Source organism: Mastigoproctus giganteus, chromosome 11 (assembly GCF_048544385.1).
Source record: "Mastigoproctus giganteus isolate SK-2022 chromosome 11, ASM4854438v1, whole genome shotgun sequence".
In the NCBI taxonomy this organism is placed as follows: domain Eukaryota; kingdom Metazoa; phylum Arthropoda; class Arachnida; order Uropygi; family Thelyphonidae; genus Mastigoproctus; species Mastigoproctus giganteus.
Window position 1 is genome coordinate 65,362,153 of NC_143585.1, and position 26,049 is coordinate 65,388,201.

A 26,049-nucleotide genomic window follows, 5' to 3' on the forward strand; every position below is an offset into this window, starting at 1 on the left:
ATGATAGGTTAAGGTTAGAAGTGCATTGTTATGGGCTAAAAGTATTGTTTCATGATATGACAGTTCATAGGATGTTAATCAGTTGAGACAGTCCTAATGCAATAGAATTCATTATGCACTGCTGTAGAAGATTGCTCAAAATGCTCAAAATATCACCTGAAAAAACCAAACAAATACTTTTAAAAGGCAATTTGGACATAAGAAGATGTTCACAAATCAAAATTAACACAACCACTATAAAAATGGTAACAGAACTAAAATATCTTGAGTGGTCTTTGATTCAAAATTAACTTTTTACCCCCATTTGATCTACTTGGCGAAGAAAGTGAGAAATTATATGATTGCCAGGATCAGTCGAGTAGACTGGGGGCTCAAAAGAAAGACCCTGGCAATCATATACCGTGCAATGTTCCTACCTGTTATCACCTATGGAGCCGGTGCGTGGTTCACCCACTCGGTGAATCAAGACAAGAGAGAGAAGCCCTGTCTGGATGGAGCTTACCTTTAAGAAGCATCATTTTGGTTTTAGAGTGGGAGATGGTTAATATATTTTGAGCAGCCTGTGTAACCAGCTCAACCAGAACCGGTTTGCATTACTTTCAAGTTATGCCCTGATTTTAACACGGAAGGAGATGGAAGGAAGGCCGTCTTCATAGGCAGTTTCGTAAATATTATCAAATTGCTTTTGTAGCCATCAATCAAACATTATATTCCATAGAAGAGGTCCAAGAGCTCTGGAGGTATTCTTTAGAGACAGGCTTGATAAATTGATGCTTAATCTTAACAACAGCCCTTCTGTCAGTAAAGCAGCTATATATGAGCTTAGTACAGTTATTTGGGATGGACAGCACTTTGAAGCCTCTCACGGATATATTCCCACCAAAGGGAGTCAAAAGTAGCACCCTTGAAAATGGCAAAAACATTTATAGTTTGAGGAGTCAGTGATTGACAAAGTCCGTGAGAGTGTGCTTGCAAAAATAGAAAGGCTGGAAGCCATATTATCTGTCAGAAGAGAGGTGTCATTGAGGAGCATCCCTGATATCCTAAAACAGTGGTCTCCAAAATTTTTTTGGTCAGTCACCCTTAAAAGGACTAGTGTGTGCCATGGAAAAAAAATTAAATATATAAATTTAATATATTTTTTTATTTATAATCATTTACATGGAAGGCATTATATTTAAGATCACAAATAAAAAAATACAAAACAAATTTAAATTGAAGTTCAAGTACAAAATGATAAGAAATCATTAATGTAAATGTAATGCAATACTATTTGTTTTATTTATAAATAATTTACATAGTATGCATTATTATCTAGATTATTTGTAAAAGAATAATAAAGAAGAATGATTGCTCAATACGTTCTACATTGATATCAATATTTGTAAAAGAATAAGAGAAGTTTACCTCAATATGATACGTAGAACACTTCTGTATGCTACTCTCCAGAAATTAAAATGAAAAACAATTAAAAAATAAATCGAAAATCTTACATTACAGTAAGAAATAATTAAAAATCAAATGAACACAATTAAAAATTAATTTAATGAAAAAATTGCAAAACGATTTTCCTTCCTTTTTTTTGTTAAATTAATTTTTTTACTTAATTTTTAATTGAGATAAATCGATTTTTAATTGTGTTCATTTGATTTTTAATTATTTCTTACTGTAATATAAGATTTTTGATTTTTTAATTGTTTTTTGTTTTAATTTCTAGAGAGTAGCATATGGAAGTGTTCTATATATCATATTGAGGGTAAACTTCTCTTATTCTTTTACAAATATTGATATCAATGTGAGAACATATTGAGCATTATAGCTCTAGTTCATGCTATCAAATATATCTAGATTATATATCAGTGTGGAAAACATTGAGTATTATCTCGCTTACCTCTAAGGGTGCACACACCCCACTTTGGAGACCACTGTCCTAAAAATGCCATCAGATGGTCGAGAAGCTAGCTAGTAGTAGTGCTACAGGATGATTGGGATCAGTATGGAGCTTGTCAGGTTTGAGCACAATTTTGAGAAATGCAGTTTTCCAGAAATACCTTGCAGAAAGTATATTTCTGCAAGGCATTTATTGTATAACAGCAGTTGTGGCTTGATTTCAAAAAAATTTTTGTTAAAGTGTGTTGTCTAAAATGTCAAGGTCTGGGCATTTATTTAAGCTCATTTTGGTAATAGTAGCTGAAAGCTCTTCCATGAAGAAGAGAGGGAGAGTTTTCTTTTGCAGAATACTGATTATTTAGTATTCTTATGTTGTGGTGTTCTGGTGTGTCGACATCATCCATAGCTGTTAATTTGTCTGGAATTGAGTTTATGGTCTCCTTCCAGGTTGTTGTTTCTGAATTTATCATGCTGATGGTATAATATATTTCAGAAGTGAGAAGTTTCATTTCTCAGAAACTTGTATATAATGCCTCAAGGATTACTATTACCAGTAGATTTAACCACATCTTGCCATGATTTCTGTCTTCGAGTTATAATGGCTTTGACGTATTGTTTTTTTTATATATATACAGGAACTCCATTACATAAGGGTTGCGTTCTGTGGAACGCTATGTAAGTTGGGGAATTTCCCCCATGCTCGTGCAAAAAGAAAGGTTCGATGAACATGTAAATAGAATTATTTATTAAATTTTTTATCTTGTGTGCAGGAAAAATTACCAAAGTGTGTAATTTAAAAAAATTATAAAATTACAAAAAAAGAGGGGAGACAGGCATAGCGTCAGTAAGTTTTACCCCTCGAGCATCATTTCCAGAATCAATGTCTTCAGCTGATAAGTACGCCGCTGCAGAGGTTGAGGGCTATGGAGATTTAGAAGGGGTCGGCCGCTCAACCTTATGAAAGAACATATTAATGGATGGCTGGATGGTGGCTTTTTTTTTTTTTTTTCATCGTAGATTTCTTTGTAGCAAGCAAGCATATCATTCACCCCTCTGTTAACTTTTAAGAATTGTTCGCTGTCAGAATCCATCTTCTCAAACCTCGCCATTGCCAATGTAATTTCACGAAATGCTATTCCATCTCTCTGGTGATGAAGCGTCTCGGCTCTTCATTTGGTTCATCTTGAGCTTTGTCAGCATTTTCTTCTTTCACTATCACTGCCTGCAAGTCAATAAGTTCTTTGTTAGATAATTCCTTCTCTTCTTCCTCTATTAACTCCACGTCTTTGGCATCAACCTCCAACTGCATCAACCTTTACATATTTTCTTCCATGTGCCATTTAAACAACTTTTAGTAATTTCCTCCCAGGCCTTATTAATGTTTAAGATGGCATGGTAAATATTGTAAGATTTCCAAAAGTTTCTTAATGTAATTTTTTTAATCGTCTACTGCAGACAATGCCTGAGCAAATGTTGTGCGTAAATAGTATGCTTTTAAATTTGAAATAACACCCTGATCCATAGGTTGGATGAGTGAAGTCGTGTTTGACGGTAGAAATACAACTCTCTTGTTCGAATTGAAATCAATTAGATGTGTAGGATGTCCAGGAGCATTATCTAATAAAAGCAAAATCTTGAAAGGAATCTCGTTGTCTATACAATATTTTTCAACCTTGGGAATGAAGCAGCATTTAAACCAATCCTCAAAGAGAGATATTGTTATCTATACTTTCTGGTTCAATCGGAAATGCACGGGTAGGGTGGCTTTATTTATGCCCTTAAATGCACGAGGATTTCCAGAATGGTACACAAGCAGTGACATTAATCTGTAATCTCCCGCTGCATTAGCCCCAAGCAAGAGCATGGCCCTATCTTTTGAAGCCTTGAAACCTGGCATTGTCTTTTCCTCTTTGGCAGTGTATGTTCAATCTGGCATTTTTTACCAATACAGAGCAGTCTCCTCGACATTAAAAATTTGCTGCGTTGAATAGCTGCCTTCATCAATAACTTTTTTCCAACACATCACAAAAAATTCTCTGCAGTTGCAGAATCGGCACTGGCAACTTCAACGCATACTTTAACGTTGTGGAACCCAGTGCGATGCTTGAACCTATTAAACCACCCATTTCTTGCCACAAACTTGGGTTGGCGTTCGCTGTACTTATCCTTAATATCTTTTTAAATACTTGTTGCTTTTGCTTGAATGGTCATTAGACTCAGGGGCACTCGCTTCTGAATCTGATTTTCTATCCATATTATTAACAGCTGTTCCATCTTCGATATAGCACCTGAACGCTGTTTTGTGCTCACTGTTGATATTAAGTGCTTTGATCCTTTGACATGTTCTTTTATACGTACACTGTCCTTTAAAATAGTATTCACTGTTGAAGCAGCGAGACCTAATTCCTTTGCAATAGATGACAAACTTTGTCCTGCTTTGTACTTCTTAATCATTTTCATCTTCATTTTTTAATCAATTTTTTTTCATTTCCTGGCACTACCACCACTTGCACTTTTCGTTGTGTGCTTTCCCTTCATCATTGTAATACGTAAATAGGAATGAAGAGAAGTTTCTGAAAATTTGTTTTTTATATGATTCAAGATTTCAGTGAAGGGGAACACATTTCCCCATAATAGTGTAAAAACTCACACAATTGCAGTTATCAGTATTATCGCAAATGCAATAAGATCGAGTTTATTACCCACTAACAGAAAAGCTCACTAAACCAGAAAGTGTAAATTTTTTTTATTGTTTTATGGTTGTGACTTCCCAGAAACGTGCTTTATTAAAGTATCACAAAGGCATTCAGAATTGATTCTTATAATGGAACATATGATAACGATGAAAGGGTAGTGCAATTTCCATTATAAAAATGACCTTTTAAAGAAATAAATAGCTTAATAATATAACAAATTTTTCAAATTCCAAGGACTTGGAACGAATTACAAGAGAAAAAAAAAATGTGTTATTGGGTTCACATTACGATATTTTCACGATATTTCTTTTATTTCTACGGGATGCAAAATACATTTCCACGATTTTTTTAAGTTTGTAACGGCCGACAGTAACTTAGGTAAAGTCAAATTTCCTTAAGTTGAGTATTACATAAGTCGGGGAGTTCCTGTATGTTGGTTTGAGCTGTGTGGTGGATGCATCTTCCTCCTCTGAAAGTTTCCCTAGTCTGATGTCCTTTTTGCCTAGTTAGAGTCATGCTGTGCTGTGCATCCCCCATGAATTAATTGGTTTTAGGTGTCCTCCCACTTCCTATTTGTAAGAGGCTTGTTGCATTGATGGGGGGGTTTCCTGGATGAGGGAGGATAGGAAAGTGGCAGACAGACTCCAGATGGGGGAGTCTGTTGGTGGAAAGTTTTTTATTTATGAATTTTTTAGTTATTCCACTTTATATTTCTGATTGAGTATCTTATGAGATCATTAGGGTGGGAAGTAAGAGTCATGATGGAGATAGAGTTGACATTAAAGATGAGCACCCAATGATTACTTGCGGCCCAGTCTGTAGATATCCCTTTAGTTATCCCGGAGGCCAGATTCTCTGATCAGAAAGTAATATCTATGTCTGACCTGCACAATGAATTACTGAATGTGAGGGCTTATTTGGTAGGTTTAATATTACCAAGGAAAAGAGATGAAAATATAAATAAAAATTAGAAAATGCTGTGAATTAGATCAGAAAGTGTGTGTGTGTGTGTGTGTGTGTGTGTGTGTGTGTGTGTGTGTGCGCGTGCGCACGCGCACCTGCATTTCTGCTCAGACACAATAGGTGGGATTATATGCTGAAAGCCTTGTGGATAAACAAGCTTCCTTAACTCAGTTTTGCAAGGTCTATAGGAATACGAGGTGTGATAAAAAGCTTGGGGACTGACTTTATATCTTGAAATTGCAGCATCATAGTTAGTTACAACTTGTTGCAACATGTTCTGGGACCATTTATCCACAGTCAGTCTAAATTAGTGTGCATTGTGTTTTGTTGCATTTAAAATGATTTTACTGAGAAGTTTTTAGAGAAGATGCTATGTGTTTGAAGAATTTTTCAGTGGTTCGTGAAGTTTAAAGAGGACTGCTTGTTCTGGCTGCCCTTCACCTCAAAATCATTATATTCAGTCATTTGTGATCCCATTAGGAGTGATTGATGTTTAACCTTTTGTGAAGTTGCTAGTGAAACTGGTATTTCTTATGGGACATGTCAATCAATTTCAGCACAAGATTCGGAAATGCACTGCTCTTCATTTTTGTTTCTTCCATCATTACCAGTGGCGAATTGTGGATATATAGCTATGATCTGGAAACAAATTCCCAGTCCTCTCATTGGAAGGCTTTGTCTTCTCCTAGGCCCCCCCCCCTAAAAAACAATGCAACCTCAATGATTTTTTTTTTTTTCCCTGATCCTGTATAAGCTTGCTTTCTTGCATCATATGACACTAATAATAATAATGCTAATGCAAAGATTATGCATATTGTATTTTTTGATTCACAGGGTGTTGTTCATTTTGAATTTATCTTGTATGGTCAGACAGTGAACCAATAATACTAAAAAGCAGTACTGTGGCAACGATGCAATGCTGCTTTGGAGAAAATGAGATCAGAAAAGTGGGCTTAGAGGAATTGATATTTGTATCATGACAATGTCCCTGTATATGCGGCACTTTCCATTAAGGAGAGGTACATTAAAGAGAGATGCTTTCACTTGTACCCCCGTGATTTTTGTTTCCCAAGCTTAAAATCTCCAATGAAATTATTCAATGAAATTTTCTTGATTTTGAGAAATTATTTGAAATGCATTACAGGAACTATTAGCAATAGAAGAATCCTACCAGGTATACTCCAGAAGTTGCGGGAGCATTGCAATAAGTGAATAGTGTCAAAGAGCCTATTTTGAAGGAGATCCATCTGAATAGCCAGTAAGCTTCATTTCCTAAGTAGTAGTTCAGTCCTCAAACATTTTGATTATACGTACTAGCATCCTACTCTGCGACTATAGCTACCTTCCTTATTCACTATAAGGCATTAACCATTGACTTATAAGCAGAGCACTATAAGTCAATGGTTAATGACTGCATTTTGGTAAGAATGCAGTCATTAACAGTATTTAGTGGTCACGTGAGCTTGAATCACGTTTATCTCAGACATGTATGATGTTGCACTCATGCACTGACCACTTGGCTACATCAGACCTTAAAAAAAAAGAAAAAAAGTTCTATATATAGCTTGACCACATGTCAGAGGCGTTTACATCTACTCACTCTGGTAAGAATACAATCATTAACTGTATTTAGCAGCCATGCAGGCTTGAACCATAGTCAACTCATATACATGTGCACTCCTGCACTAATCACTTGGCTACATCGGGAATAGCAGTAATCCCTACTGCTTTTGGGAAGTGATATGAAATCTGACCATAATGACATTTCAGTATTCTCCTTACAACAACTAACTGCCCCAGATTGGATTTCTTGCAGTACATTTTGCATATAGTTTGTGTGCATCAGAAAGGTGGGACTGAGAATTTTCAGTTTGAGAGTGTCTGTAAAGGTATTGAATGCAACCTAGGTTCACATTATGGGGTGCTTTTCAGAAAGAATTCTCTCACTGTTATTATAGGACTGGGTGTAATAGCTGTTCAGAAAATGAAGAATGGAATCTTCAAATAGCTAATTTCTTCATTTGATCTTATTGATAAAATAATGAAATATGAGTATATTTTTTTCTTATAAGATTATTTTCTTATTGGACTATTTTTAGTAAATGTTTAATATTAATTAAATAGTTATTTGTACTCACTCTATTTTCATAGCTATTCCTTTGCCATAGTGGGAATTAACCTGACCAGCATGACTTATCGACTACTATTAGATGGAAGTTTGAAGAATCATTTTTATAACAGTGTGTGTGGAAGACTTTGTTTAAGTCACTTCCATCATGCATACTGTGAGTATCAAAACTACCCCCCTCACCTCCTTTATCATACATAGTTCTCTACCCTAATAAAATTAATTAAAATTAACAGTGTAATAAAAGTAATTACCAGCTACATTTAATGAGTACAGTAGAGCATCGAAAATCTGAATGTCAGTAATTTGAAACGTCAGTATTCTGAATGAGCCAGCATTTTTTTTTTTTATGCTAGTGCCATAAATAATTACAGTAAGCCAGTTATTGTGATCACATTTGCACAAATTGAATTTTGATTCTATTAAACGGCAATTCTAATAAGCAAAAATCAGAGGAATATTATCCACAGGCTATAAAAATGATATGTAAAGCACAAATTTACACTTTTATTACCTTATCAATTAACAAAATTAAATAAGGGAAAAATCAACAAACAAACTGAATGCGGAATTGACAAATGATCAATAAACTGAATGATAATCAACTTGCAAGAGCAAGTTGGTTATTATTGCTGAAAAGAGAGATCTGGCAGCAAAGAAATGAAGTTCGAAAGTGGCGCAGCAAAAAATAAGTAATTATTTTCTTTAAAGGCCTATACATATGTGTTATTGTGGCTGAAAAGTTTCATTTGCACCTATGAATGAAAATACATAAGTAGGACTTAATGTTTTTATTTATAAACTAACTAAACCTTTTTTTTTTTTTAGTCTTCAGGACTTTGATAAGTTCAAAAATCCGAACAAATCGGAAGTCCAAACTATCCCCGGTCCCAGTTAGTTCGGTTTATCGATGCTCTACTGTAATTCTTACCATCACATGTACCTTTATCTTTTGTAGTGAAAATTTAGAGATAATCCCTTTGTAATTCTTACAATTTTGATTTGTGACTAAACCAAGCTTTTAAGCCACTTATATTAACTTTTAATTTTTAATTTGATTGAAGTAAATGATCTTGTTAAAATTAAATGAGATAAGATTTCAGCAGGACAAGTTTGTAAATAATTACAGACTAATGACCTTTCCCATGAAAAAATTTAAGTAATGTCTAGTCCTGCTGAAATCTTATCTACGTTTCAGGAACTGCATAAAGTTTGGGTGAGCAGTTTTAAATTTTTTATGTACAAGTCTGTGTAGCTGGGTTAAAGGATCATAATAACACCTCATAGTTTTAATAAAAGCATAATATAACTTGAGTGCATTGTGAAACAAGCCTTGCAAAGAAATCATTTAGTATTAGTATAGGCAATATGATTCAAGAAAGCAAAGCTTATACTGCACTAGCAAAAAAAAAAAAAAAAAAAAAAAATTCTCATCCCTTTCAATAATTTGTTGAAACTTTCCTTAAATTTAGTCAAAATATTCCCCTCCACAACTAGGTGGAAGATTACTCCAAAAATTTAATACTCCTTAACCAAATGCAAATTTCTGCACATATAATCTGCAACGATTCTTTTCTGATTTAAATTATGCCCCTTTATTTGTTTCAGCTGAGAAAGGATAAAGATGCCATCAGCATTTAGTTTTCTTAAACCTTAAGCCATATTTTTTTTTTTTTTTTTATGAAAACCCCAAACACGAAAGGTATCAAAACCTATAGTACTTAGTACCGTGCATGGGTTGAAGGAGAAGTATGGGGGAAGGGGGATGCTGGAAACTTTGCTCTAAAGACTAAACATGGGTTTCACCACTTCAAGCCTCCAATAAGCAAAGTGGTGGTATTTCACCGGTTGATGAAAGTCATCTACCACCTACAATATACACTTCAGTTAGGATACTATACAGATGCCTAGTTTCCAGATACTGCAATTTATAGAACTCCAATCTTCCTTGGTATGAATATCCTTTTTTACCCCAAGTAATCTTGTTACTCTTCTCTGCCCCCCCCCCCCCCACAACAGATCTGTATCCTTCCTGAAATGAGGTTTTGATGTGAAAATATCTTTGGCGACACCTACTAAATTTCGGACTGTAATAAAACTAATTTGCCATGATTTTGCGATGTGGAAATGATGTCAATTGAAGCCATTTCCGCTTTGTCGATTTGATTGACAAACCGGAAATGACGATTTTGCGACGTGGAAATGAAGTGTTGCAGAACAATGAATTCCACGGGGATAAAGAGGTGTCAGTGACAGGAAATGTCATTTCCAGTTTGTCAATTTGATCGATAAACCAGAAATGATGATTTTGCAACATGGTTTTGTCGACTTGAAGTCATGTGACAAGGCATGGTTGGTGCTTTGTATCGGCACGTCTGTCATTTATCCTGCATTATTTTCTTATAACACATGAGTATATTTGTGAGTTTGAAGCTTAGTGCTCCAAAAGCCTCACTAGTGGAGAGACAGACAATAACATGTCGATCATTGCGATGGCATCTTCTTTGTTCTCGCCCAAAGGATATTTGGGAGCATTATTGTTTAACCACAGCAAAATGTGTATGTCTGGACTACTGCAATATTGAAATTCTGTGTTCATACTAAATATTTCGGACTGAAGTATGATGCTGATGTCACTAACGTAGATGCAGTAGACTAAGTAGCGGGTATGTGCATAAAACTTTACATCATTCGTGTCTTCATTCACTAGCATCGCTTTCTGAACGAAGTTCATGTCGCTCGCATCATCCTCACTAATGATGCGCCCCTTATTCTGTAACTTGTATAATAGCTGAAGCAAGTGAGGCCAACCGATTTCATTGGCTTTCAGAGTCGAGATCATTGTAGGTTTACTGAGTTGTGTAATGATAACGAATAGATCACACTTATGTTGAGCCCAGTAGCAGTTAGAATTTGGAATTGTCCTTAGGAAGGCCAAATTGTTTCGATACAGCTGATAATGTGTTCTTTAGTTTGACCTTGCTCACATGTCAGTTTTGTATCTTTACCTATGTATTTGAAAGCCACTGTCAAAGAGTCTGTCATTCTAAATCTCATTATCTTCGTTGCTAGTTAAAGGAGATGATGGGGAGTAACACCGCATTGGTCAGATCATCTGAGCTTGCTCGTTGCCATCATCAGCAGAGTCACACGTAAATTCTCTCTGAACGTTCTGAATTGGCCAAGATAGGACAGTTCCTCTGTGTGCTCGTAAAACAGAAAGCTCTGCGATAGGTTTTTTTCTCCTGGAGCGATTCTAAAATATTTATCGTCGCTCCACAATGTTTGCTGTTGGGCAATGAGACTTTCCTCGATCGAAACTGCTTCACTTATGTCGTCTTTAGCCAAATTAATTTTCATGTGACTGTCATGTTGAATGACTGATTTAATGATATGAAGAATGACTGTTGTGATTTGATACAATCGACTAAATATTGACCAAACGTGTCGACCAAATATAGAAGCCACGCTTTAACAAATTGTTTTCTTACTAACCTGATCAAATAGCTGCACTTGTATTTTCTTATATCTTTATTAGATAGTATTAATCAGAGCTGTAATACTCAATATGTTCTACGTTGATAATGATATTAGTAAATTAATAAGAGGAGTTTACCTCAATATAGTACGTGGAACACTTCCGTATGATACCCTCCAGAAATTAAAACGGAAAAAACGAAAAAATCGACAACTTACCGGTACATTAAAGTAAAATATAAATAATTAAAGTAAATTATAAATAATTAAATAATCAATTTAACACAATTCAAAATCAATTCAAAACAATTAAAATTCAAATTAACGCAATTAAAAGAATCTAACGAAAATATTCAAAACGATTTTCCTTCCTGAAGCTGACAATGCTTTTCGACCGACTGTCGTGATCACAGGAATGAAAATTCACGTACTATATTGAGGTATATTTCTCAATTAAAATTTTTGGGTGCTAATATTTATTACCTCATCAGTGTGAACCTTGACTTTGAAGAGATGATGCCAAACCTTTGATCATGGTTGGTTCATTATAGCCTAGGTTTTTTTTTGAATATTTTCGTTAGATTCTTTTAATTGCGTTAATTTGAATTTTAATTGTTTTGAATTGATTTTGAATTGTGTTAAATTGATTATTTAATTATTTATAATTTACTTTAATTATTTATATTTTACTTTAATGTACCGGTAAGTTGTCGATTTTTTCGTTTTTTCCGTTTTAATTTCTGGAGGGTATCATACGGAAGTGTTCCACGTACTATATTGAGGTAAACTCCTCTTATTAATTTACTTATATCTTTATATGCATTTTTATACAATGATTGTTGTCAATCTCCCTTGGCAAGCAATAGACCATTGTGTTGACTGAAACAGGCACATTGATCACTTAGCCTAGAATGCCGTGTTGCCCGTATGCGTCTCAGATGCCTTATTTGCATGAACGGTAAGCAAGGAGGAATAAGCCTCTCTGTCACTGAATCCAACTTTGTTAAATGTGGTGGAATTTCTGGGTAGACAAACCCATGTGACTTAGATAGCGCTGGAATATTGTTGTTCTTAAGTGATCCCTGCAACTATTATACACAACGATCATGTCGACATCAACATTGGGAAATGCAGTGCGTATCAATGGTGCATCTTTAGCAGCTGGTTTCTTTGTGTCCTTTTCGAACCCTAGACAATCACAAATGTACCATACAGAACAGAAATCATTTTTCATAAATATCCTTTCAAACTCTCGATGCGCATGCTCATTCTTATGTAAATAGTAGCCAGTTAAGGCAAAGGAGCTTGATCATTTAAACTCATCTGCTCTGCAGTTGGAGAAATGTTCTATTGTACATAATTAATATTCACTTCGGGTTCATCATTGTTAGATGGAGCGGCATTGCTGATTGAAGGCACTGCTAAATCCAATGCTCAAGTTTCTGTTTGTCTTTCATGCAATCTTGTTAGTCTTTGTCATTCTTGCACACTCGTTGCTACCTCCATCTTTATTTTGTTAGGTTAGTTTGCTCGATACTCTTGACAGCACTCTGCATATGGCCCCGAGTGCCAAGCGAGTGACTAAAGCGATTCTATAGTGATTTGAAAGCGATTTTCTTAAAAGAGCGATTGATTGTAGTTGAACGTTAGTTTCTAATTTCCAAAGTTATATAATTTTGCTCTTCTAAAGTAAGAAGTCAGCTTACTCAACAGAAAGGAAAGCCACCTTTCTTCTTGTATATAAAACTAATCTACTAACGCACTAACACTAACAACCTTATCGCTTGGTCACTGGTGGCACCGCTCCTGCCTCCACGTGGCGGGGCTGGAAGCCTGGGAGGAGAAATCCACTCTCCCGGGACTAAAAGGAGCAACTATGGACAACACAAAACAGTCCTACTATGGATCTCTTGATCCAGATCCAAATAGACATGACGACCATGATAATTTGAATAAATCCCATGCTAAGAGACAAAAAAAAGAAGGGACAGATTTTTCTGCTCCTCTCTTCTTAATATTACATTCCTCCACAGACCAACCATTGAGTAAACTCTCCCCATTTTTGATTCAGAAATGTCTCGAAAATGTGGCTGGGCCTCCAAAAATGGTTCGGCGACTAAGATCTGGAGACCTATTAGTGGAGATGAGTGAACACAGACATGCTGAAAGACTCTTGAAAATATCTGCCTTTGGTGGAATTCCCACAAAGGTTACCCCACATGCTACCTTGAACTCCTCTAAAGGGGTAATATCTGAATGGGATCTTCTAAATGTATCAGAGGATGAACTTGTCTCTGAATTAAGCAATCAAAATGTAGTCCAGGCAAAAAGAATTGTCATCAAAAAAGATGGAGAGCCTGTCCCTACACGAACAGTCATATTGACATTTAAGTCACCAAATCTCCCCACAACTATAAAAGCTGGATATCTCAGATGCCATGTTCGACCGTACATTCCCAACCCAGTCCGGTGCTTTAAGTGCCAGAAATTTGGTCATTCGCAAACTGTGTGCAGAGGTATAGTCACTTGTGCTTCTTGTGGTTCAAAAGAACACACACATACAGACTGCAATAGTAAAACCCAAAACTGTCCTAACTGCCATGGAAATCATTCTGCCTTCTCTAAGGACTGTATCCAATGGAAAAGAGAGAAGAACATTCAGAAGTATAAAATAGAGAACAAAGTGTCATATCAAGAGGCAAAGAAACACTTTGCAATCCCTACTAAATCATCTACATACGCCTCAGTTACTAAACAGCTATACACAATATCAACTCAGACTGACTGCTCTGTCCCTCCGAATATCTCTATATCTGGTTGGGCAAAATCATTACTTACTTCATTAAAAGAACCATCTCCCTCAAAATATGCAACCCAAGAAGTAAATACGCCGGTAACAATACCTCCAGATAAGAATATCAATCAGCAACCAAAAGTACAAACTAAGAGCGCTGAAAGAACTGATGCACACACATTCAGATCTGATACCATGGACACTGATGAAAAAGCTGATGAAGATGACACATTTCTTGAAATTCATCCAGAAGGTGACATTGACACAAGCAGACCAGTCTTCTCAAAGAAGGATAAAGGAAAAATAGACAGGCGTAAGCAAACTACCTCACGCAAGTCAGCAGACACTAGCTAAAACCAAACAATGGATACAGTTATACAATGGAATTGTCGTGGGCTCCGTGCTAACCTTGACGACTTTTACGATCTCCTATCTGAATACAAGCCTGTTGCACTATGCATTCAAGAGACAAATCTCACAAATGCAATATCTATGAAAATTAAGCATTACAATATGTATAGAAAAGATAGAAACTCATCTATTTTAGCTCATGGAGGAGTAGCACTCATAGTGAATTCCTCGGTACCCTCTAGACCTATATCCCTGCAAACTTCTTTAGAGGCAATTGCTGTCCGTGTCACCTTCGGAATCACAATAACATTAGTTTCATTGTATCTATCACCAAATCATACATACACCTTTGCTGATTTAGATAATTTAGTAATGCAAATACCTGCTCCCTTTTGTATTATGGGTGACTGGAATGGCCATCACCCGCTATGGGGTTCTCAACATCTTGACTCCAGAGGACAGATAATTGAAAAAATTTTAGACAAACATAACCTGACAATTTTAAACACTGGTGCTCACACATATGTGCATTTACCATCTGGCTCAACCTCTGCTATTGATCTTTCTATATGCTCTCCAGTGATATTTCCTCTCATAGACTGGACTGTTACTAATAACCCTCGCGGTAGCGATCACTTTCCTATCATCTGTACTTTCTGTATAAGTTCTACTCCTCAGAGTAACATTAGGACAACCTGGAAATTTACTAAGGCGAACTGGATTAAATACCAAGAAATAGCTCACTTAGATGCTATCTTCATAGCAACCCACACAATTGACTCTGCAGTAAGCTACATTACAGATACAATAATGAAAGCATCCGAGACTGCTATACCAAAATCATCATCCAAAATCCGGCTTCATCCAAAAATGTGGTGGAACGAAGCATGCAACAGCGCTAAAAAAGAAAGGAACAAATATTGGAATATTTTCCGAAAACATCCAACCACAGCTAACCTCCTACAGTTTAAGAGAGTCAGAGCTAAAGCTCGTCATATAAGACGGGAGAGTAAAAAAGAAGCATGGGTGCATTATGCCTCCACCATAAACAGATCCACGGATACTTCTACAATATGGAAAAAAATCAAAAGAATTAATGGTAAATACTCGCAGACAACTTCTCCTATTCTACTTGTGAAAGGGAAAGAAATCTCTGAACCTACAGAAATTGCCAATGCCTTAGGTACTACGTTTGAAACGCTTTCAGCTGTTGACACATATGAACCTGCATTTCAATCGCTAAAATCCCAGACAGAAAAATACAAACTAAATTTTAATACTGCCATCCTTCATTCTTATAATCTGCCTCTGACCATGAATGAATTGCGTAATACACTTGCACGAGTGAAAAACAGTGCTCCAGGTCCCGACGGGATTTATTACACCATGATCTGTCATTTAAATGAGGAATCATTAACTGTACTCTTACAACTTTATAACAGAATTTACTTAGAAGAGTATTACCCCGCTAGCTGGTGCCATTCTTATGTGCTAGCCTTCCCGAAACCAGGGAAAGACCACACAGATCCCAAAAATTACCGTCCTATTTCTCTAACCAGTTGTCTGGGAAAAACATTGGAAAAAATAATTAACGCCAGACTGACATGGTTTTTTGAGACTCAAAACATTCTAAGCCCAAGTCAGTATGGTTTCCGGAGAAAAAGATGTACGCTTGATCTCATTATCAAGGCCGAAACAAATATCCGGAACGCGTTCCTGAGAAATGAACATCTAGTCATGGTATGTGTTGATATTGAAAAAGCCTTTGATACAACTTGGCGATACGGAATTCTTCAGGACTTGCATAAATGTGGACTTCGGGGTCATCTCCCAAAATTTATTAAGAACTTTCTAGGCAATAGATTCTTTCAAGTCCGATTCCACTCTTCATTATCTCGAACATATGTACAAGAAGAGGGAGTTCCCCAAGGATCAGTGTTGAGCGCCACACTCTTTGCCATTAGGATTGATTCTATTACCAAGTGCATACCTAACACAGTTGACACATACTTGTACGCTGACGATCTTGCCATGTCATGTCATTCTAAAAATATGAGACTTATTGAAAGACAACTACAAGGCACCATTAACAAAATAGTCTCTTGGGCTAAGAACAACGGATATCGGCTTTCAAAACCAAAAACGACTGCTGTGCACTTCTGTCGCAAACGTTCTTTACATCCGGATCCAGACCTTCATTTGGATTCTCATTGTATTACTTTCCAACCTAGTATTAGATTTCTTGGTGTAATATTTGATAAAAAATTAAACTTTCTGGAACATATAAAACATATTCGTACAAGTTGTCTTAGAAAACTAAATATTCTCAGAGTAATTTCTTCTATGTCATGGGGTGCAGATCGTTACGTGTTGTTACATCTATATCGCTCACTGATCAGATCCCGGTTAGACTATGGGTCTCCTGCATATGATTCAGCCAGGCCAAGTGTATTGAAATGGCTCGATCCTGTACATCACAGTGCATTAAGAGTTGCACTGGGGGCTTTTCGCACATCACCAATCTTAAGCCTCTATACCGAAGCCTATGAACCACCGTTACACCTTAGGCGAGAAACTCTACTACTAAATTATGCAGCTAAAATCAGCAGTCTCCCACATCATCCCATGTGGCAATGCCTCTTCATGCCAAAATGGAGAGAAATCTATCAAACTAAATGGCGTTACAACAAACCATCTGGCATTCGGCTTCAAGCTTTGATAACAAGCTGGGGCCTGAAGTTCTCTAACACGCTCCAGGATACTAGCACTGAAACCCAGCCATGGCTTTCCATAGCTCCAGTACATATTGATAGACTTTTTCAGCAATGGGGAAAGAATAACATTCCCGATATCAACATTAGACAAATACATATGGCTCACTCCACCGAGTTTAGCAGCTTCATTCAGCTATACACAGATGGATCCAAAAATGGTAATAAAGTTGGTACAGCTGTAGTACTACCAAACTGCATCATCTCCAGACAGCTTCCACCAGAATGCAGTATTTATACCTCAGAGCTATATGGTATTCTACTAGCCCTAGAGAATATAAAAGAAGCCTCACACGCTAAATCCATCATATATACAGACTCGTTGAGTGCTGTTAATGCTCTACAGGGTAAATCCTTCCCTAGTCATCCTCTGATACAGAAAATTTTAGTTCAGTTATCAGCACTTCATGGACGTGGACAGCTCGTAATATTTTGCTGGATCCCTGGACACGTTGGAATCCAAGGAAACGAGCAGGCAGATTTAGCTGCTAAAATTGCTACAAATGTGATGCCATCTAATTTCAGGACTCCTTATAGTGATCATAAGTCCTTTATCAAACAGATATATAAAGAAGTATGGACACGCATGTGGAAAGATCAGAAAAATAATAAACTTTTTGAAATCAAGAGAGAACCTAAACAGTGGCAATCCAGCATGAGACGAAACAGAAAGGAAGAAACTATTTTAGCCAGATTACGCATTGGTCATACTTTCCTCACTCATAGCTATCTACTAACAAACAGTGACCCTCCACAATGCAGTAATTGTTTATGCCCACTAACAGTAAAGCATATCATCATCGAATGCCCGCAATATCAAAAAGAACGGAAAACAGCTTTTTCCTCTAATTTCCATGATTACAATCATTTAACACTGCAGTGTGTCCTAGGAGATCGAGAGAACATAGATGACATTTTTCTTTTTCTAAAATTTATTCATAAATATCACCTTATCTGAACTGCTATCTCCTGTAAGAAAAACGAAGGAAATATCAGACAGTAATTAGTGCATTATAGCCTAAGTTGCTGATGCACCAATAAATCTAACAAACAACAACAACAACTCTGCATATGATTTCGGCATCGTTGAGCATAAAGGATATAGCAGTGTAGCATTCAGTCCCTTTCACTGCTCAGAAAATTATTGATGTGAAAACATCTATGGTGGCACCTAACAATGGAATGTAATGAAAATGTGGATTGCAACAATACAAATACTTGTATTGTGCAATCATACTATTCAATAAATGGCTACAATCAAATGGGTAATTAGGCTATTGGCTTGGATTTTGCTAACCTCTTCCAAACGTTGATTCGGTAAAATAAGTAGTGGGCATGCTTGTAAAACAATAAATCGTTCATACTCGATATTTTGGATTTAAGTATGATGCAAATGTTACTAACGTAGATTCAGTGAGCATAAAATTTTACATCATTCATGACTTCGGTTGTAGCCTTGTTCGATTTTTAAAACGGTTCTGATTTTCGTCAATGATGTTTTCACATAAAACATCTTTCATGTGTACAGGGTACACATACAGGTTTTTTTTTTAAATATCTATGCAGTATTCCAATGTGGCCTAACCATTGCCTTCTACAATGGGATTATCACCTCTTTGTCCCTGCTAGCAGAGTTCCTTTATATCAGTGACAGAATCCCAAACTGCTATAGCGTCCTCTTTGTGTTGCTCAGAGAATTTCATATCAGCCTCTCTAATCACTTTAAGGTCTTTTTTTCTTATTAACTGCCTTGAGTTTGATGCAACCCAAATGTTATTCTGTTATGGAATTACTGCTACCCAAATGCAGTACCTTGTATTCAACACTTTTAAACCTCAGTTGCCATTTTCCAGCCCATCTGCTTAGTTTATCTAGATCCTCTTGCTTAGTTTATCTAGATCCATTAACCACTGTGTCCACCTTTGTATCATCTGCAAACTGAGACATTAAACTTGAAACACCTACATCAATGTCATTAATAAATATTAAACACCAACCCCTGCCTGTGGAATGCCACTCATTGCATTAGTCCATGAAGAGAAATTATTCTTTGTATCCAGTTCCCGTGTGACAGTAGCTAATCAGATTGGCTAAGAATGCTCTCCCTTTAACAAACCCATGCTGTGGTTTGCCTTATTGCTCTACATCAGGGGTTCTTAACCTTCCGCTTTAAGTGAGCAAAATTTGCAGCTTACAATACATGCGAGCACCACATATTTAAAAATGCATTTTTTTAAGTAATTTTTAACCGTATTACGCATACAAGAATTATATTTCTCAATTAAAATTTTTGGGTGCTAATATTTATTACCTCATCAGTGTGAACCTTGACTTTGAAGAGATGATGCCAAACCTTTGATCATGGTTGGTTCATTATAGCCTAGGTTTTTTTTTTTTTTTTTTTGTTAGCTGTTGGTCCATTGGCTTCTGTGGCCATATAACGACCACAAATTTATCTTTTCCCTGTAGCCTCAAATTTAACTCATTTAAATGGCTGAAGATATCAACCATGAATGAAAGTGTGATCTTGAAATCTTCAATAAAAATTATTTCATTAAAATGGTTTTATTTATTGCTTTCTATTAGAAAAGCCTTCAAACATCTTCCAAATTCTAGCGAGCACCTTTCCACAACTGAGCCGACGAATCTCTGTATGGGTAATAAGATCAGAATGCAGTGCTTGAAAATCTTCCAAAAATATGTTTAGAAGTCACTTATTTAGGGATTATGCAATAGAATGGTTGAAGACTTTAACAATGACTTTGATACATCCTTTAATTTCTTTTTGATCTTTCATTCATAAACACAAGTCCTCAATATGAATCAAACAGTGATAATGCACAAAATTAGGTATCCTTTCATCTCTATTAAAATAAGCAATAAGGCCTTTGTTTTTACCTATCATGGAAGGTGCACCATCGGTAACAATTGATACAGGTTTACTCAGATCAATTTTGTGCACTGTGAGGAATTTCATAAGTGCGTCATATACATCTTTTCCAGTTGTATGACCAGTAAGTGGCAAAATAGCCAAAAAATCTTCACGGCTGCCATAATGTTGAATCAAACAAACAAAGCACGTGAGTTGTAATATGCCTGAAACATCAGTCGACTCATCAAGGCCACTGAAAAAAAACACACAACTTTCGATTCTGCATAATAATTCTCTGAATATTATATCTGCCATTTTATGAACTCGATTTGAAACTGTATCTTTACTCAAAGGAATATTTTTGGTGGAGCTAATCAAGGTAACTTTTGTTTTTCTGGTAAGATGCTAGCAAACACTTCTAATGATGATACTACACAATTTTTTATTATTTCTCCATTAGTCTAAGGCAGTGAATTCTTTGCAATTATATTTGAGAAAATAAATGAAACTTCATTTGCTAACACTTTCCTACTATTAGCTTGACCTAAATTTAAAATTTTTTTCTTCTTGAAGTTTAGCTTTCTTAATATCACTAAATTTGGGAAAAGCTTCACGAAAATTCCTATGGCATGTTTGGTAATGCCTTTCACAATTCAACTTCCGATAACCAGCCAAATGTGCCTGACATAATAAGCAAATTACACCAGTTCCGCTACTGTTATCTATTATCAAATGATCATATTCCCAAGAGGACTGAAATGTATACTTTTTAATTTTTTGTTTCTTTGCATATGAAACATGTAGGTCTAAATTAGATGACTGCAAAGGTAGTGTTAATGCATCATTTATTCCCTCATCATAGTCATTTTGGTTTCTTTTTAAACACTTATCCATTTTGAAAGGGTTTAGTAACTTTAGTTAAATCTGTTAAAAGAAAATACATTCAAGCATTTGCACACAAAATCAAAATATTTCTTACTATAACACTTTCATCACCTTTAAAGTCAGCACTGTACATATACAGTATCTATTGCAGCAGCACAACTGAGCAAAACCCGGAAGAAACGTTCTAACCTGTTAAAACAAGAAACTGAGAATCGCATGAGGCAGTATCCTCGGTCTGTAGCAACACTACAGCAGAAATGATCGCACTCTCAACAAAGTATTTTGTAAAAAATTTTCTTACTAAATAAATGTCAAATTAACAATAATTAATAAGAAAATATTTTAAGAATACCATCAAAGGGTCAAACCTTGACTATTTTTGAGATTAAAACGTCGTGAAATATATAATTTTCCTCCAGTCACTAACAGAAGAAGGATTTTCTATATAGAATGGCATGGGTTTTTGTAGATTATTGCAGAAAGTTGGGAAATAGAAAGCACCTTTTTTAAATAAAAAGATTTATATATAAACTTTTTAGCTTAAGTGAAGGTACTAGTGATCACTGATGTTATGATTGGTTGCGAGAAAAATTATTTTTTAAATTGCAGAATGGTGCTCGCAAGCACCAGGTTAAGAACCTCTGTTCTACACCTATCAAGAGTATCTTGCATTACTTCTTTAACTAGTGACTCCTGGGCACAGAGGTTAAACTTATAGGTCTGTAGTTACCCACTGTGAATAAGGGGATACATTTGCACATTTCCATTCAGAAATATGTGCACTTCTGAACTTAAAAAAAAAAAAAAATGTTGTTTATACTCCGGCATGACCACCGGGTCAGTGGAGTTTACAATAAATCAATCAATACAAATGTTAATCGTATTTAGCAGTCACGGGTTGAACCCCAGCCCACTCAAAGAGTGTGTGCTACTGCACTTGTGCTCATGATCACTCGGCTAAATCATGTCTAAGGATGCTCTCATTATCATGGTTAAAGGTATCCTAAATCTAAGGATGCTCTCATTATTATGGTTAGATCTATCCAATTGTATTAAAAGCTGCAAAAGAGGTGTCTACCTCTTTTGCAGCTTCTTTTAATACAATTGGATAGATTGTATCTTGGAAAGAGGTGTCTACCTCTTTTGCAGCTTCTTTTAATACAATTGGATAGATTCCATCAGCCCCAGGTGCTTTGTTTACTTTTAGTTGGCACTTTCACTTTATTTTTTGTTATTATTAAACTGTTTAACTCTCAATCAGCATTAGATAGACTTCTGATAACCCTGTCTTTAAAAACATTCTTCCTCTGTGAATATTGATGGAAAATATTTATTCAGTTTATCAGTAATCTGTTCAGGATTATCTGTAGTATACCATTCATATCCAATGGACTAATATGATTCATCCCTTTCCCTCTACTGTTAATATACACAAAGGATTCTTGCTACTTTTCTTTGCACTTTTGGCCAAGGTCCTCTCATAATCAGCTTTAGCCTGCCTAACTTAGTGAATTACACCTAGTTTGTACTTATTGTAAGACTTTATATCCCATGATAATTTATGATCATCTCATGAATTATTCTTCTCTGTCACTAAACTCATCAGTTCGTTTGACCTCCATTTTGGTCTAAATCTTGAACAGTATTTCTTAGTAGGTATAAAATGCTGTAGCCTTTATGATTATGTCGCTGAATACTTTCCATTTGGCATTTACATTTCTTAAGAACATCAGTTAGGCTATATGAAAGGAATTTACAAAATGTCTGGACCCATTAAAGTCACCTTTCTGAAACAAAAGCCTTTCCCCTTACGCTCAACAATTATTTCTTTGAATAACTCCCATGTCAATACACTATGATCACTGCCACCTGAAAATTCTTAATACATGATGGATTACTGCTAATAATCAGATCAAGAATACTGCTTTCTCTTGTTGCTTCCCTAACATGTTGATGTAGAAAGCAAGAAAAGCAACTCAAGAAATGTTTTACTGCCAGGAGAGCTGCTAATCCGTGAGTTTCAATCAATATCTGGAAAGTTAAAATCCTCATGATAAGACATTCTAATTTGCTGGCCCACTCTGTCCTTATAGTTCATTATAATCATCACAGCCATTTGGCCTATAACACACTACTATTATTTTTGTTTTCTTGGTATAGCCACTCCCCTGCTTACGTAATACTTGACTTACAAAATTCGACTTTATGTAGGTTTTTGCCCGCCGGTGCAAACTTAAAAAAATCATGGAAACATATTTTGCATCCCGTAGGAATAAATGGAGGTATCGTGAAAATGTCATAATGTGAACCCAATAACACATTGTTTTTTTTTTTGGTTTTTTTTTTGGCAATTTGTTCCAAGACCTTGGAAGTTGAAATTTTTACTATATAACTAAGCTGTTTATCTCTCTAAAAGGTCATTTTTATAATGGAAATTGCACTACACTTTCATCGTTATATGTTCAGCTATAAGAATCAATTTTGAATGCCTTTGCGATATTTTTCTAAAATACATTTCTGGAGGTCACTACCATAGAACAATAAAAACAATTTGCACTTTCTGGCTTATTGGGTTTTTTGTTAGCGCAGTCTATTATAAGCGGGTAGCAAACTCAATCTTATTATTACATTTGCGATAATACCAATAACTGGAATTCTGTGGATTTTTACATTATGGTATTATAGTGAAATTAGTTCCCTTTCGCTGAAATCTTCAATCACATAAAAAACATAAATTTTCAGAATCTTCTCTTCATTCCTATTTGCTTATTACAATGGTGAAGGGAAAGGGACCAACGGAAAGTGCAAGTGCTGGCAGTGCTAGGAAACGAAACAAAATTGATTTAGAAATGAAGATGATTAATTAAGAAGTACGAAGCAGGACAAAGTTTGTCGTCTATTGCACAGAATTAGGTCTCTGCTTCAACAGTGAATACTATGTTAAGGGAGACAGTGCGCCTATAAAAGAACACGTTAAAGGATCAACACATTTAAGATCAACATTTATCACAAAAAGCATTCAGGTGCTATATCAAAGATGGAAAAGCTATTAATAATATGGATGGAAAATCAGATTCAGAAGAAATTGCCCCCAAGTCCAATGGCTATTCAAGCAAAAGCAAGAAGTATTTATGAAGATATTAAGGATAAGTACAGCGAAGCTCGAGCCAAGTTCATGGCAAAAAATGGGTGGTTTAACAGGTTCAAGCATCGCGCTGGTTTTCAAAACATTAAAGTATGCGGTGAAGTCGCCAGTGTGGATTCTGCAGCTGCAGAGAAATTTTGTGATGTGTTGGAAAAAACCCCTTCTAAATTACCGCAGCCCTCAACTTCCGCAGCGATGTACTTATCAGCTGGAGAGTTAATTCTGGCAATGATGCTCGAAAGGTAAAACTTGCTGACGTTATGTCTGTCTCCTCTCTTTTTGTAATTTTATAATTTTGAAATTTTTGTAATTTTTCCTGCACATGAGATAAAAAAATTGAATAAATAATTCTATTTACATGTTTGTCGAACATTTCTTTTTTGCTTCAAAAAAGAAATGTTCAAAAAAGAAAAAAAGAAAAGAAAAAAAGAAATTGCGAGTGCTTCATAAGCATTTAGGGAAATTCCAACTTAACGTAGAGTTCCGCGGAATGCAACTCTTGCGTAAGTCAGGGAGTGGCTGTATTTATGTCACACCAGACTGACTTAGTATTACACTGGCCAGTTGTGTTTATCAGTTATACCATTTTAGTCTATATGCTTCTTAACCAAAATTATCATCCTCTCCCTCCCTCCCTCCCTCCTCTTCTTATATTTGTCCTTTCTGTACACATTTTTATCACCTATATTCAAATTCTGTAACCCCAGTGTCACAGTGACACCACATTTTTCTTATACCAATGTCAGTATTTGATGATTTTACTAATACTTCAAACTCATCAAATTTATTTAGTATGCTCCTAGCATTTGTATAAGAAAGTAAATGTGTGCCTGCTTGAATTTTTAGTAACCCTTAGAAAACAGGCCTTGTGTGTCGGGTTGCATATCATCCAAGTTTCTTGCGACGACTGACTAACTGGTTAAAATAAATTTATTAAAATAAATAAATGATATATACATAAGATAGAATAAGATAAAAGCGTTAAAATACAATAAGATGTTTTAGTAACCTTCATCACGTGTACGTAATTCTGTTCTACTGACACCAGACTCGTGATACATGATCATGCCCAGCTGACTTTTGCTATTGTAACTATCAATATATACTGAAGTATACCATTCACCGATTAGCTGATGAAGTGGCACTTCGCCTCGAAAGCTTCTATCTGTTTTAACACTTTTATCTTATTGTATTTTAATGCTTTTATCTTATTTTATCCCTGTTTTATCTTATGTATATATCATTTATTTATTTTAATAAATTTCTTTTAACCAGTTAGTCGGTCGTAGCAAGGAACTTGGATGATGTTTTAGTGACCTTTACACTGCCTGTGTGTTTGCTTGTCTTGGTGTAGGCTTTCATCAGGCCTTATAATTCTCCCCAACTGCTTTTCAGGCTGCTGGGGGTGGGGGGAATTGATTCTATGTCAAAATAGAATCAATTCCACCTTTGCTTATGGCTGTCATTATTAGACCCTGTGTCTCCCAAGACTAAGTTTTCCAACTCACATAGCACTCAATAGCACCTCAACAGCATCAGCAAATATCCTTACACATCTTCTATTTAAGTATATTATCTCATTTCTCTAAAAACAGTCCCATCTGTTAACAAGAACTGGCCATGCACGCTGAGAAAAATTCTACCCCATAAGCCTTATACAATCTCTCCAGAGCTGAATTAATTGACAAGACTCTCATCATGAATTCCCTACTATTGTGTCACGACAAAATCCTATTCACTTTCAAATTCATCTCTAAATTACAGCCTTTTTTCTAAATCGCCTTATTTGTTAAGTAAAGTCCTCAGAATGCCTATGCTTAAAAGGTTGTACCAACATATACAGTATCACCTTTTTGTGCCCTTAAAAGATAATTGTTCTACATAAATTTTTGCCCTTAGTAGATATACCCTGGTCCTGTTCCACCTATCCTTACTGTATAAAATATTCCCTGCTTCCATGCCAATAAAGTCATCAAGAATTAACTACCTGTTGTGGGACAAGTGCATCCTGCTTGTGGCGATCCCACTGTGCAACCTTGTGTATGAAGGCAATCTCTGATGTTAAGCTTGGCAGCTG

General features: G+C 35.8%; 1 protein-coding gene across 1 annotated transcript in view; it reads left to right on the forward strand.

The window, feature by feature from the left end:
* The window catches only part of LOC150078075 (ELMO domain-containing protein 2), a 110,106-nt gene that overhangs the window by 83,527 nt on the left and 530 nt on the right, over window positions 1–26,049 (forward strand). The window contains exon 6 of the mRNA XM_090384454.1: window positions 7,701–7,834. Within this exon, the coding sequence (XP_090240580.1) occupies window positions 7,701–7,834 (134 nt within the window). The remainder of the gene's footprint in view (window positions 1–7,700; window positions 7,835–26,049) is intronic.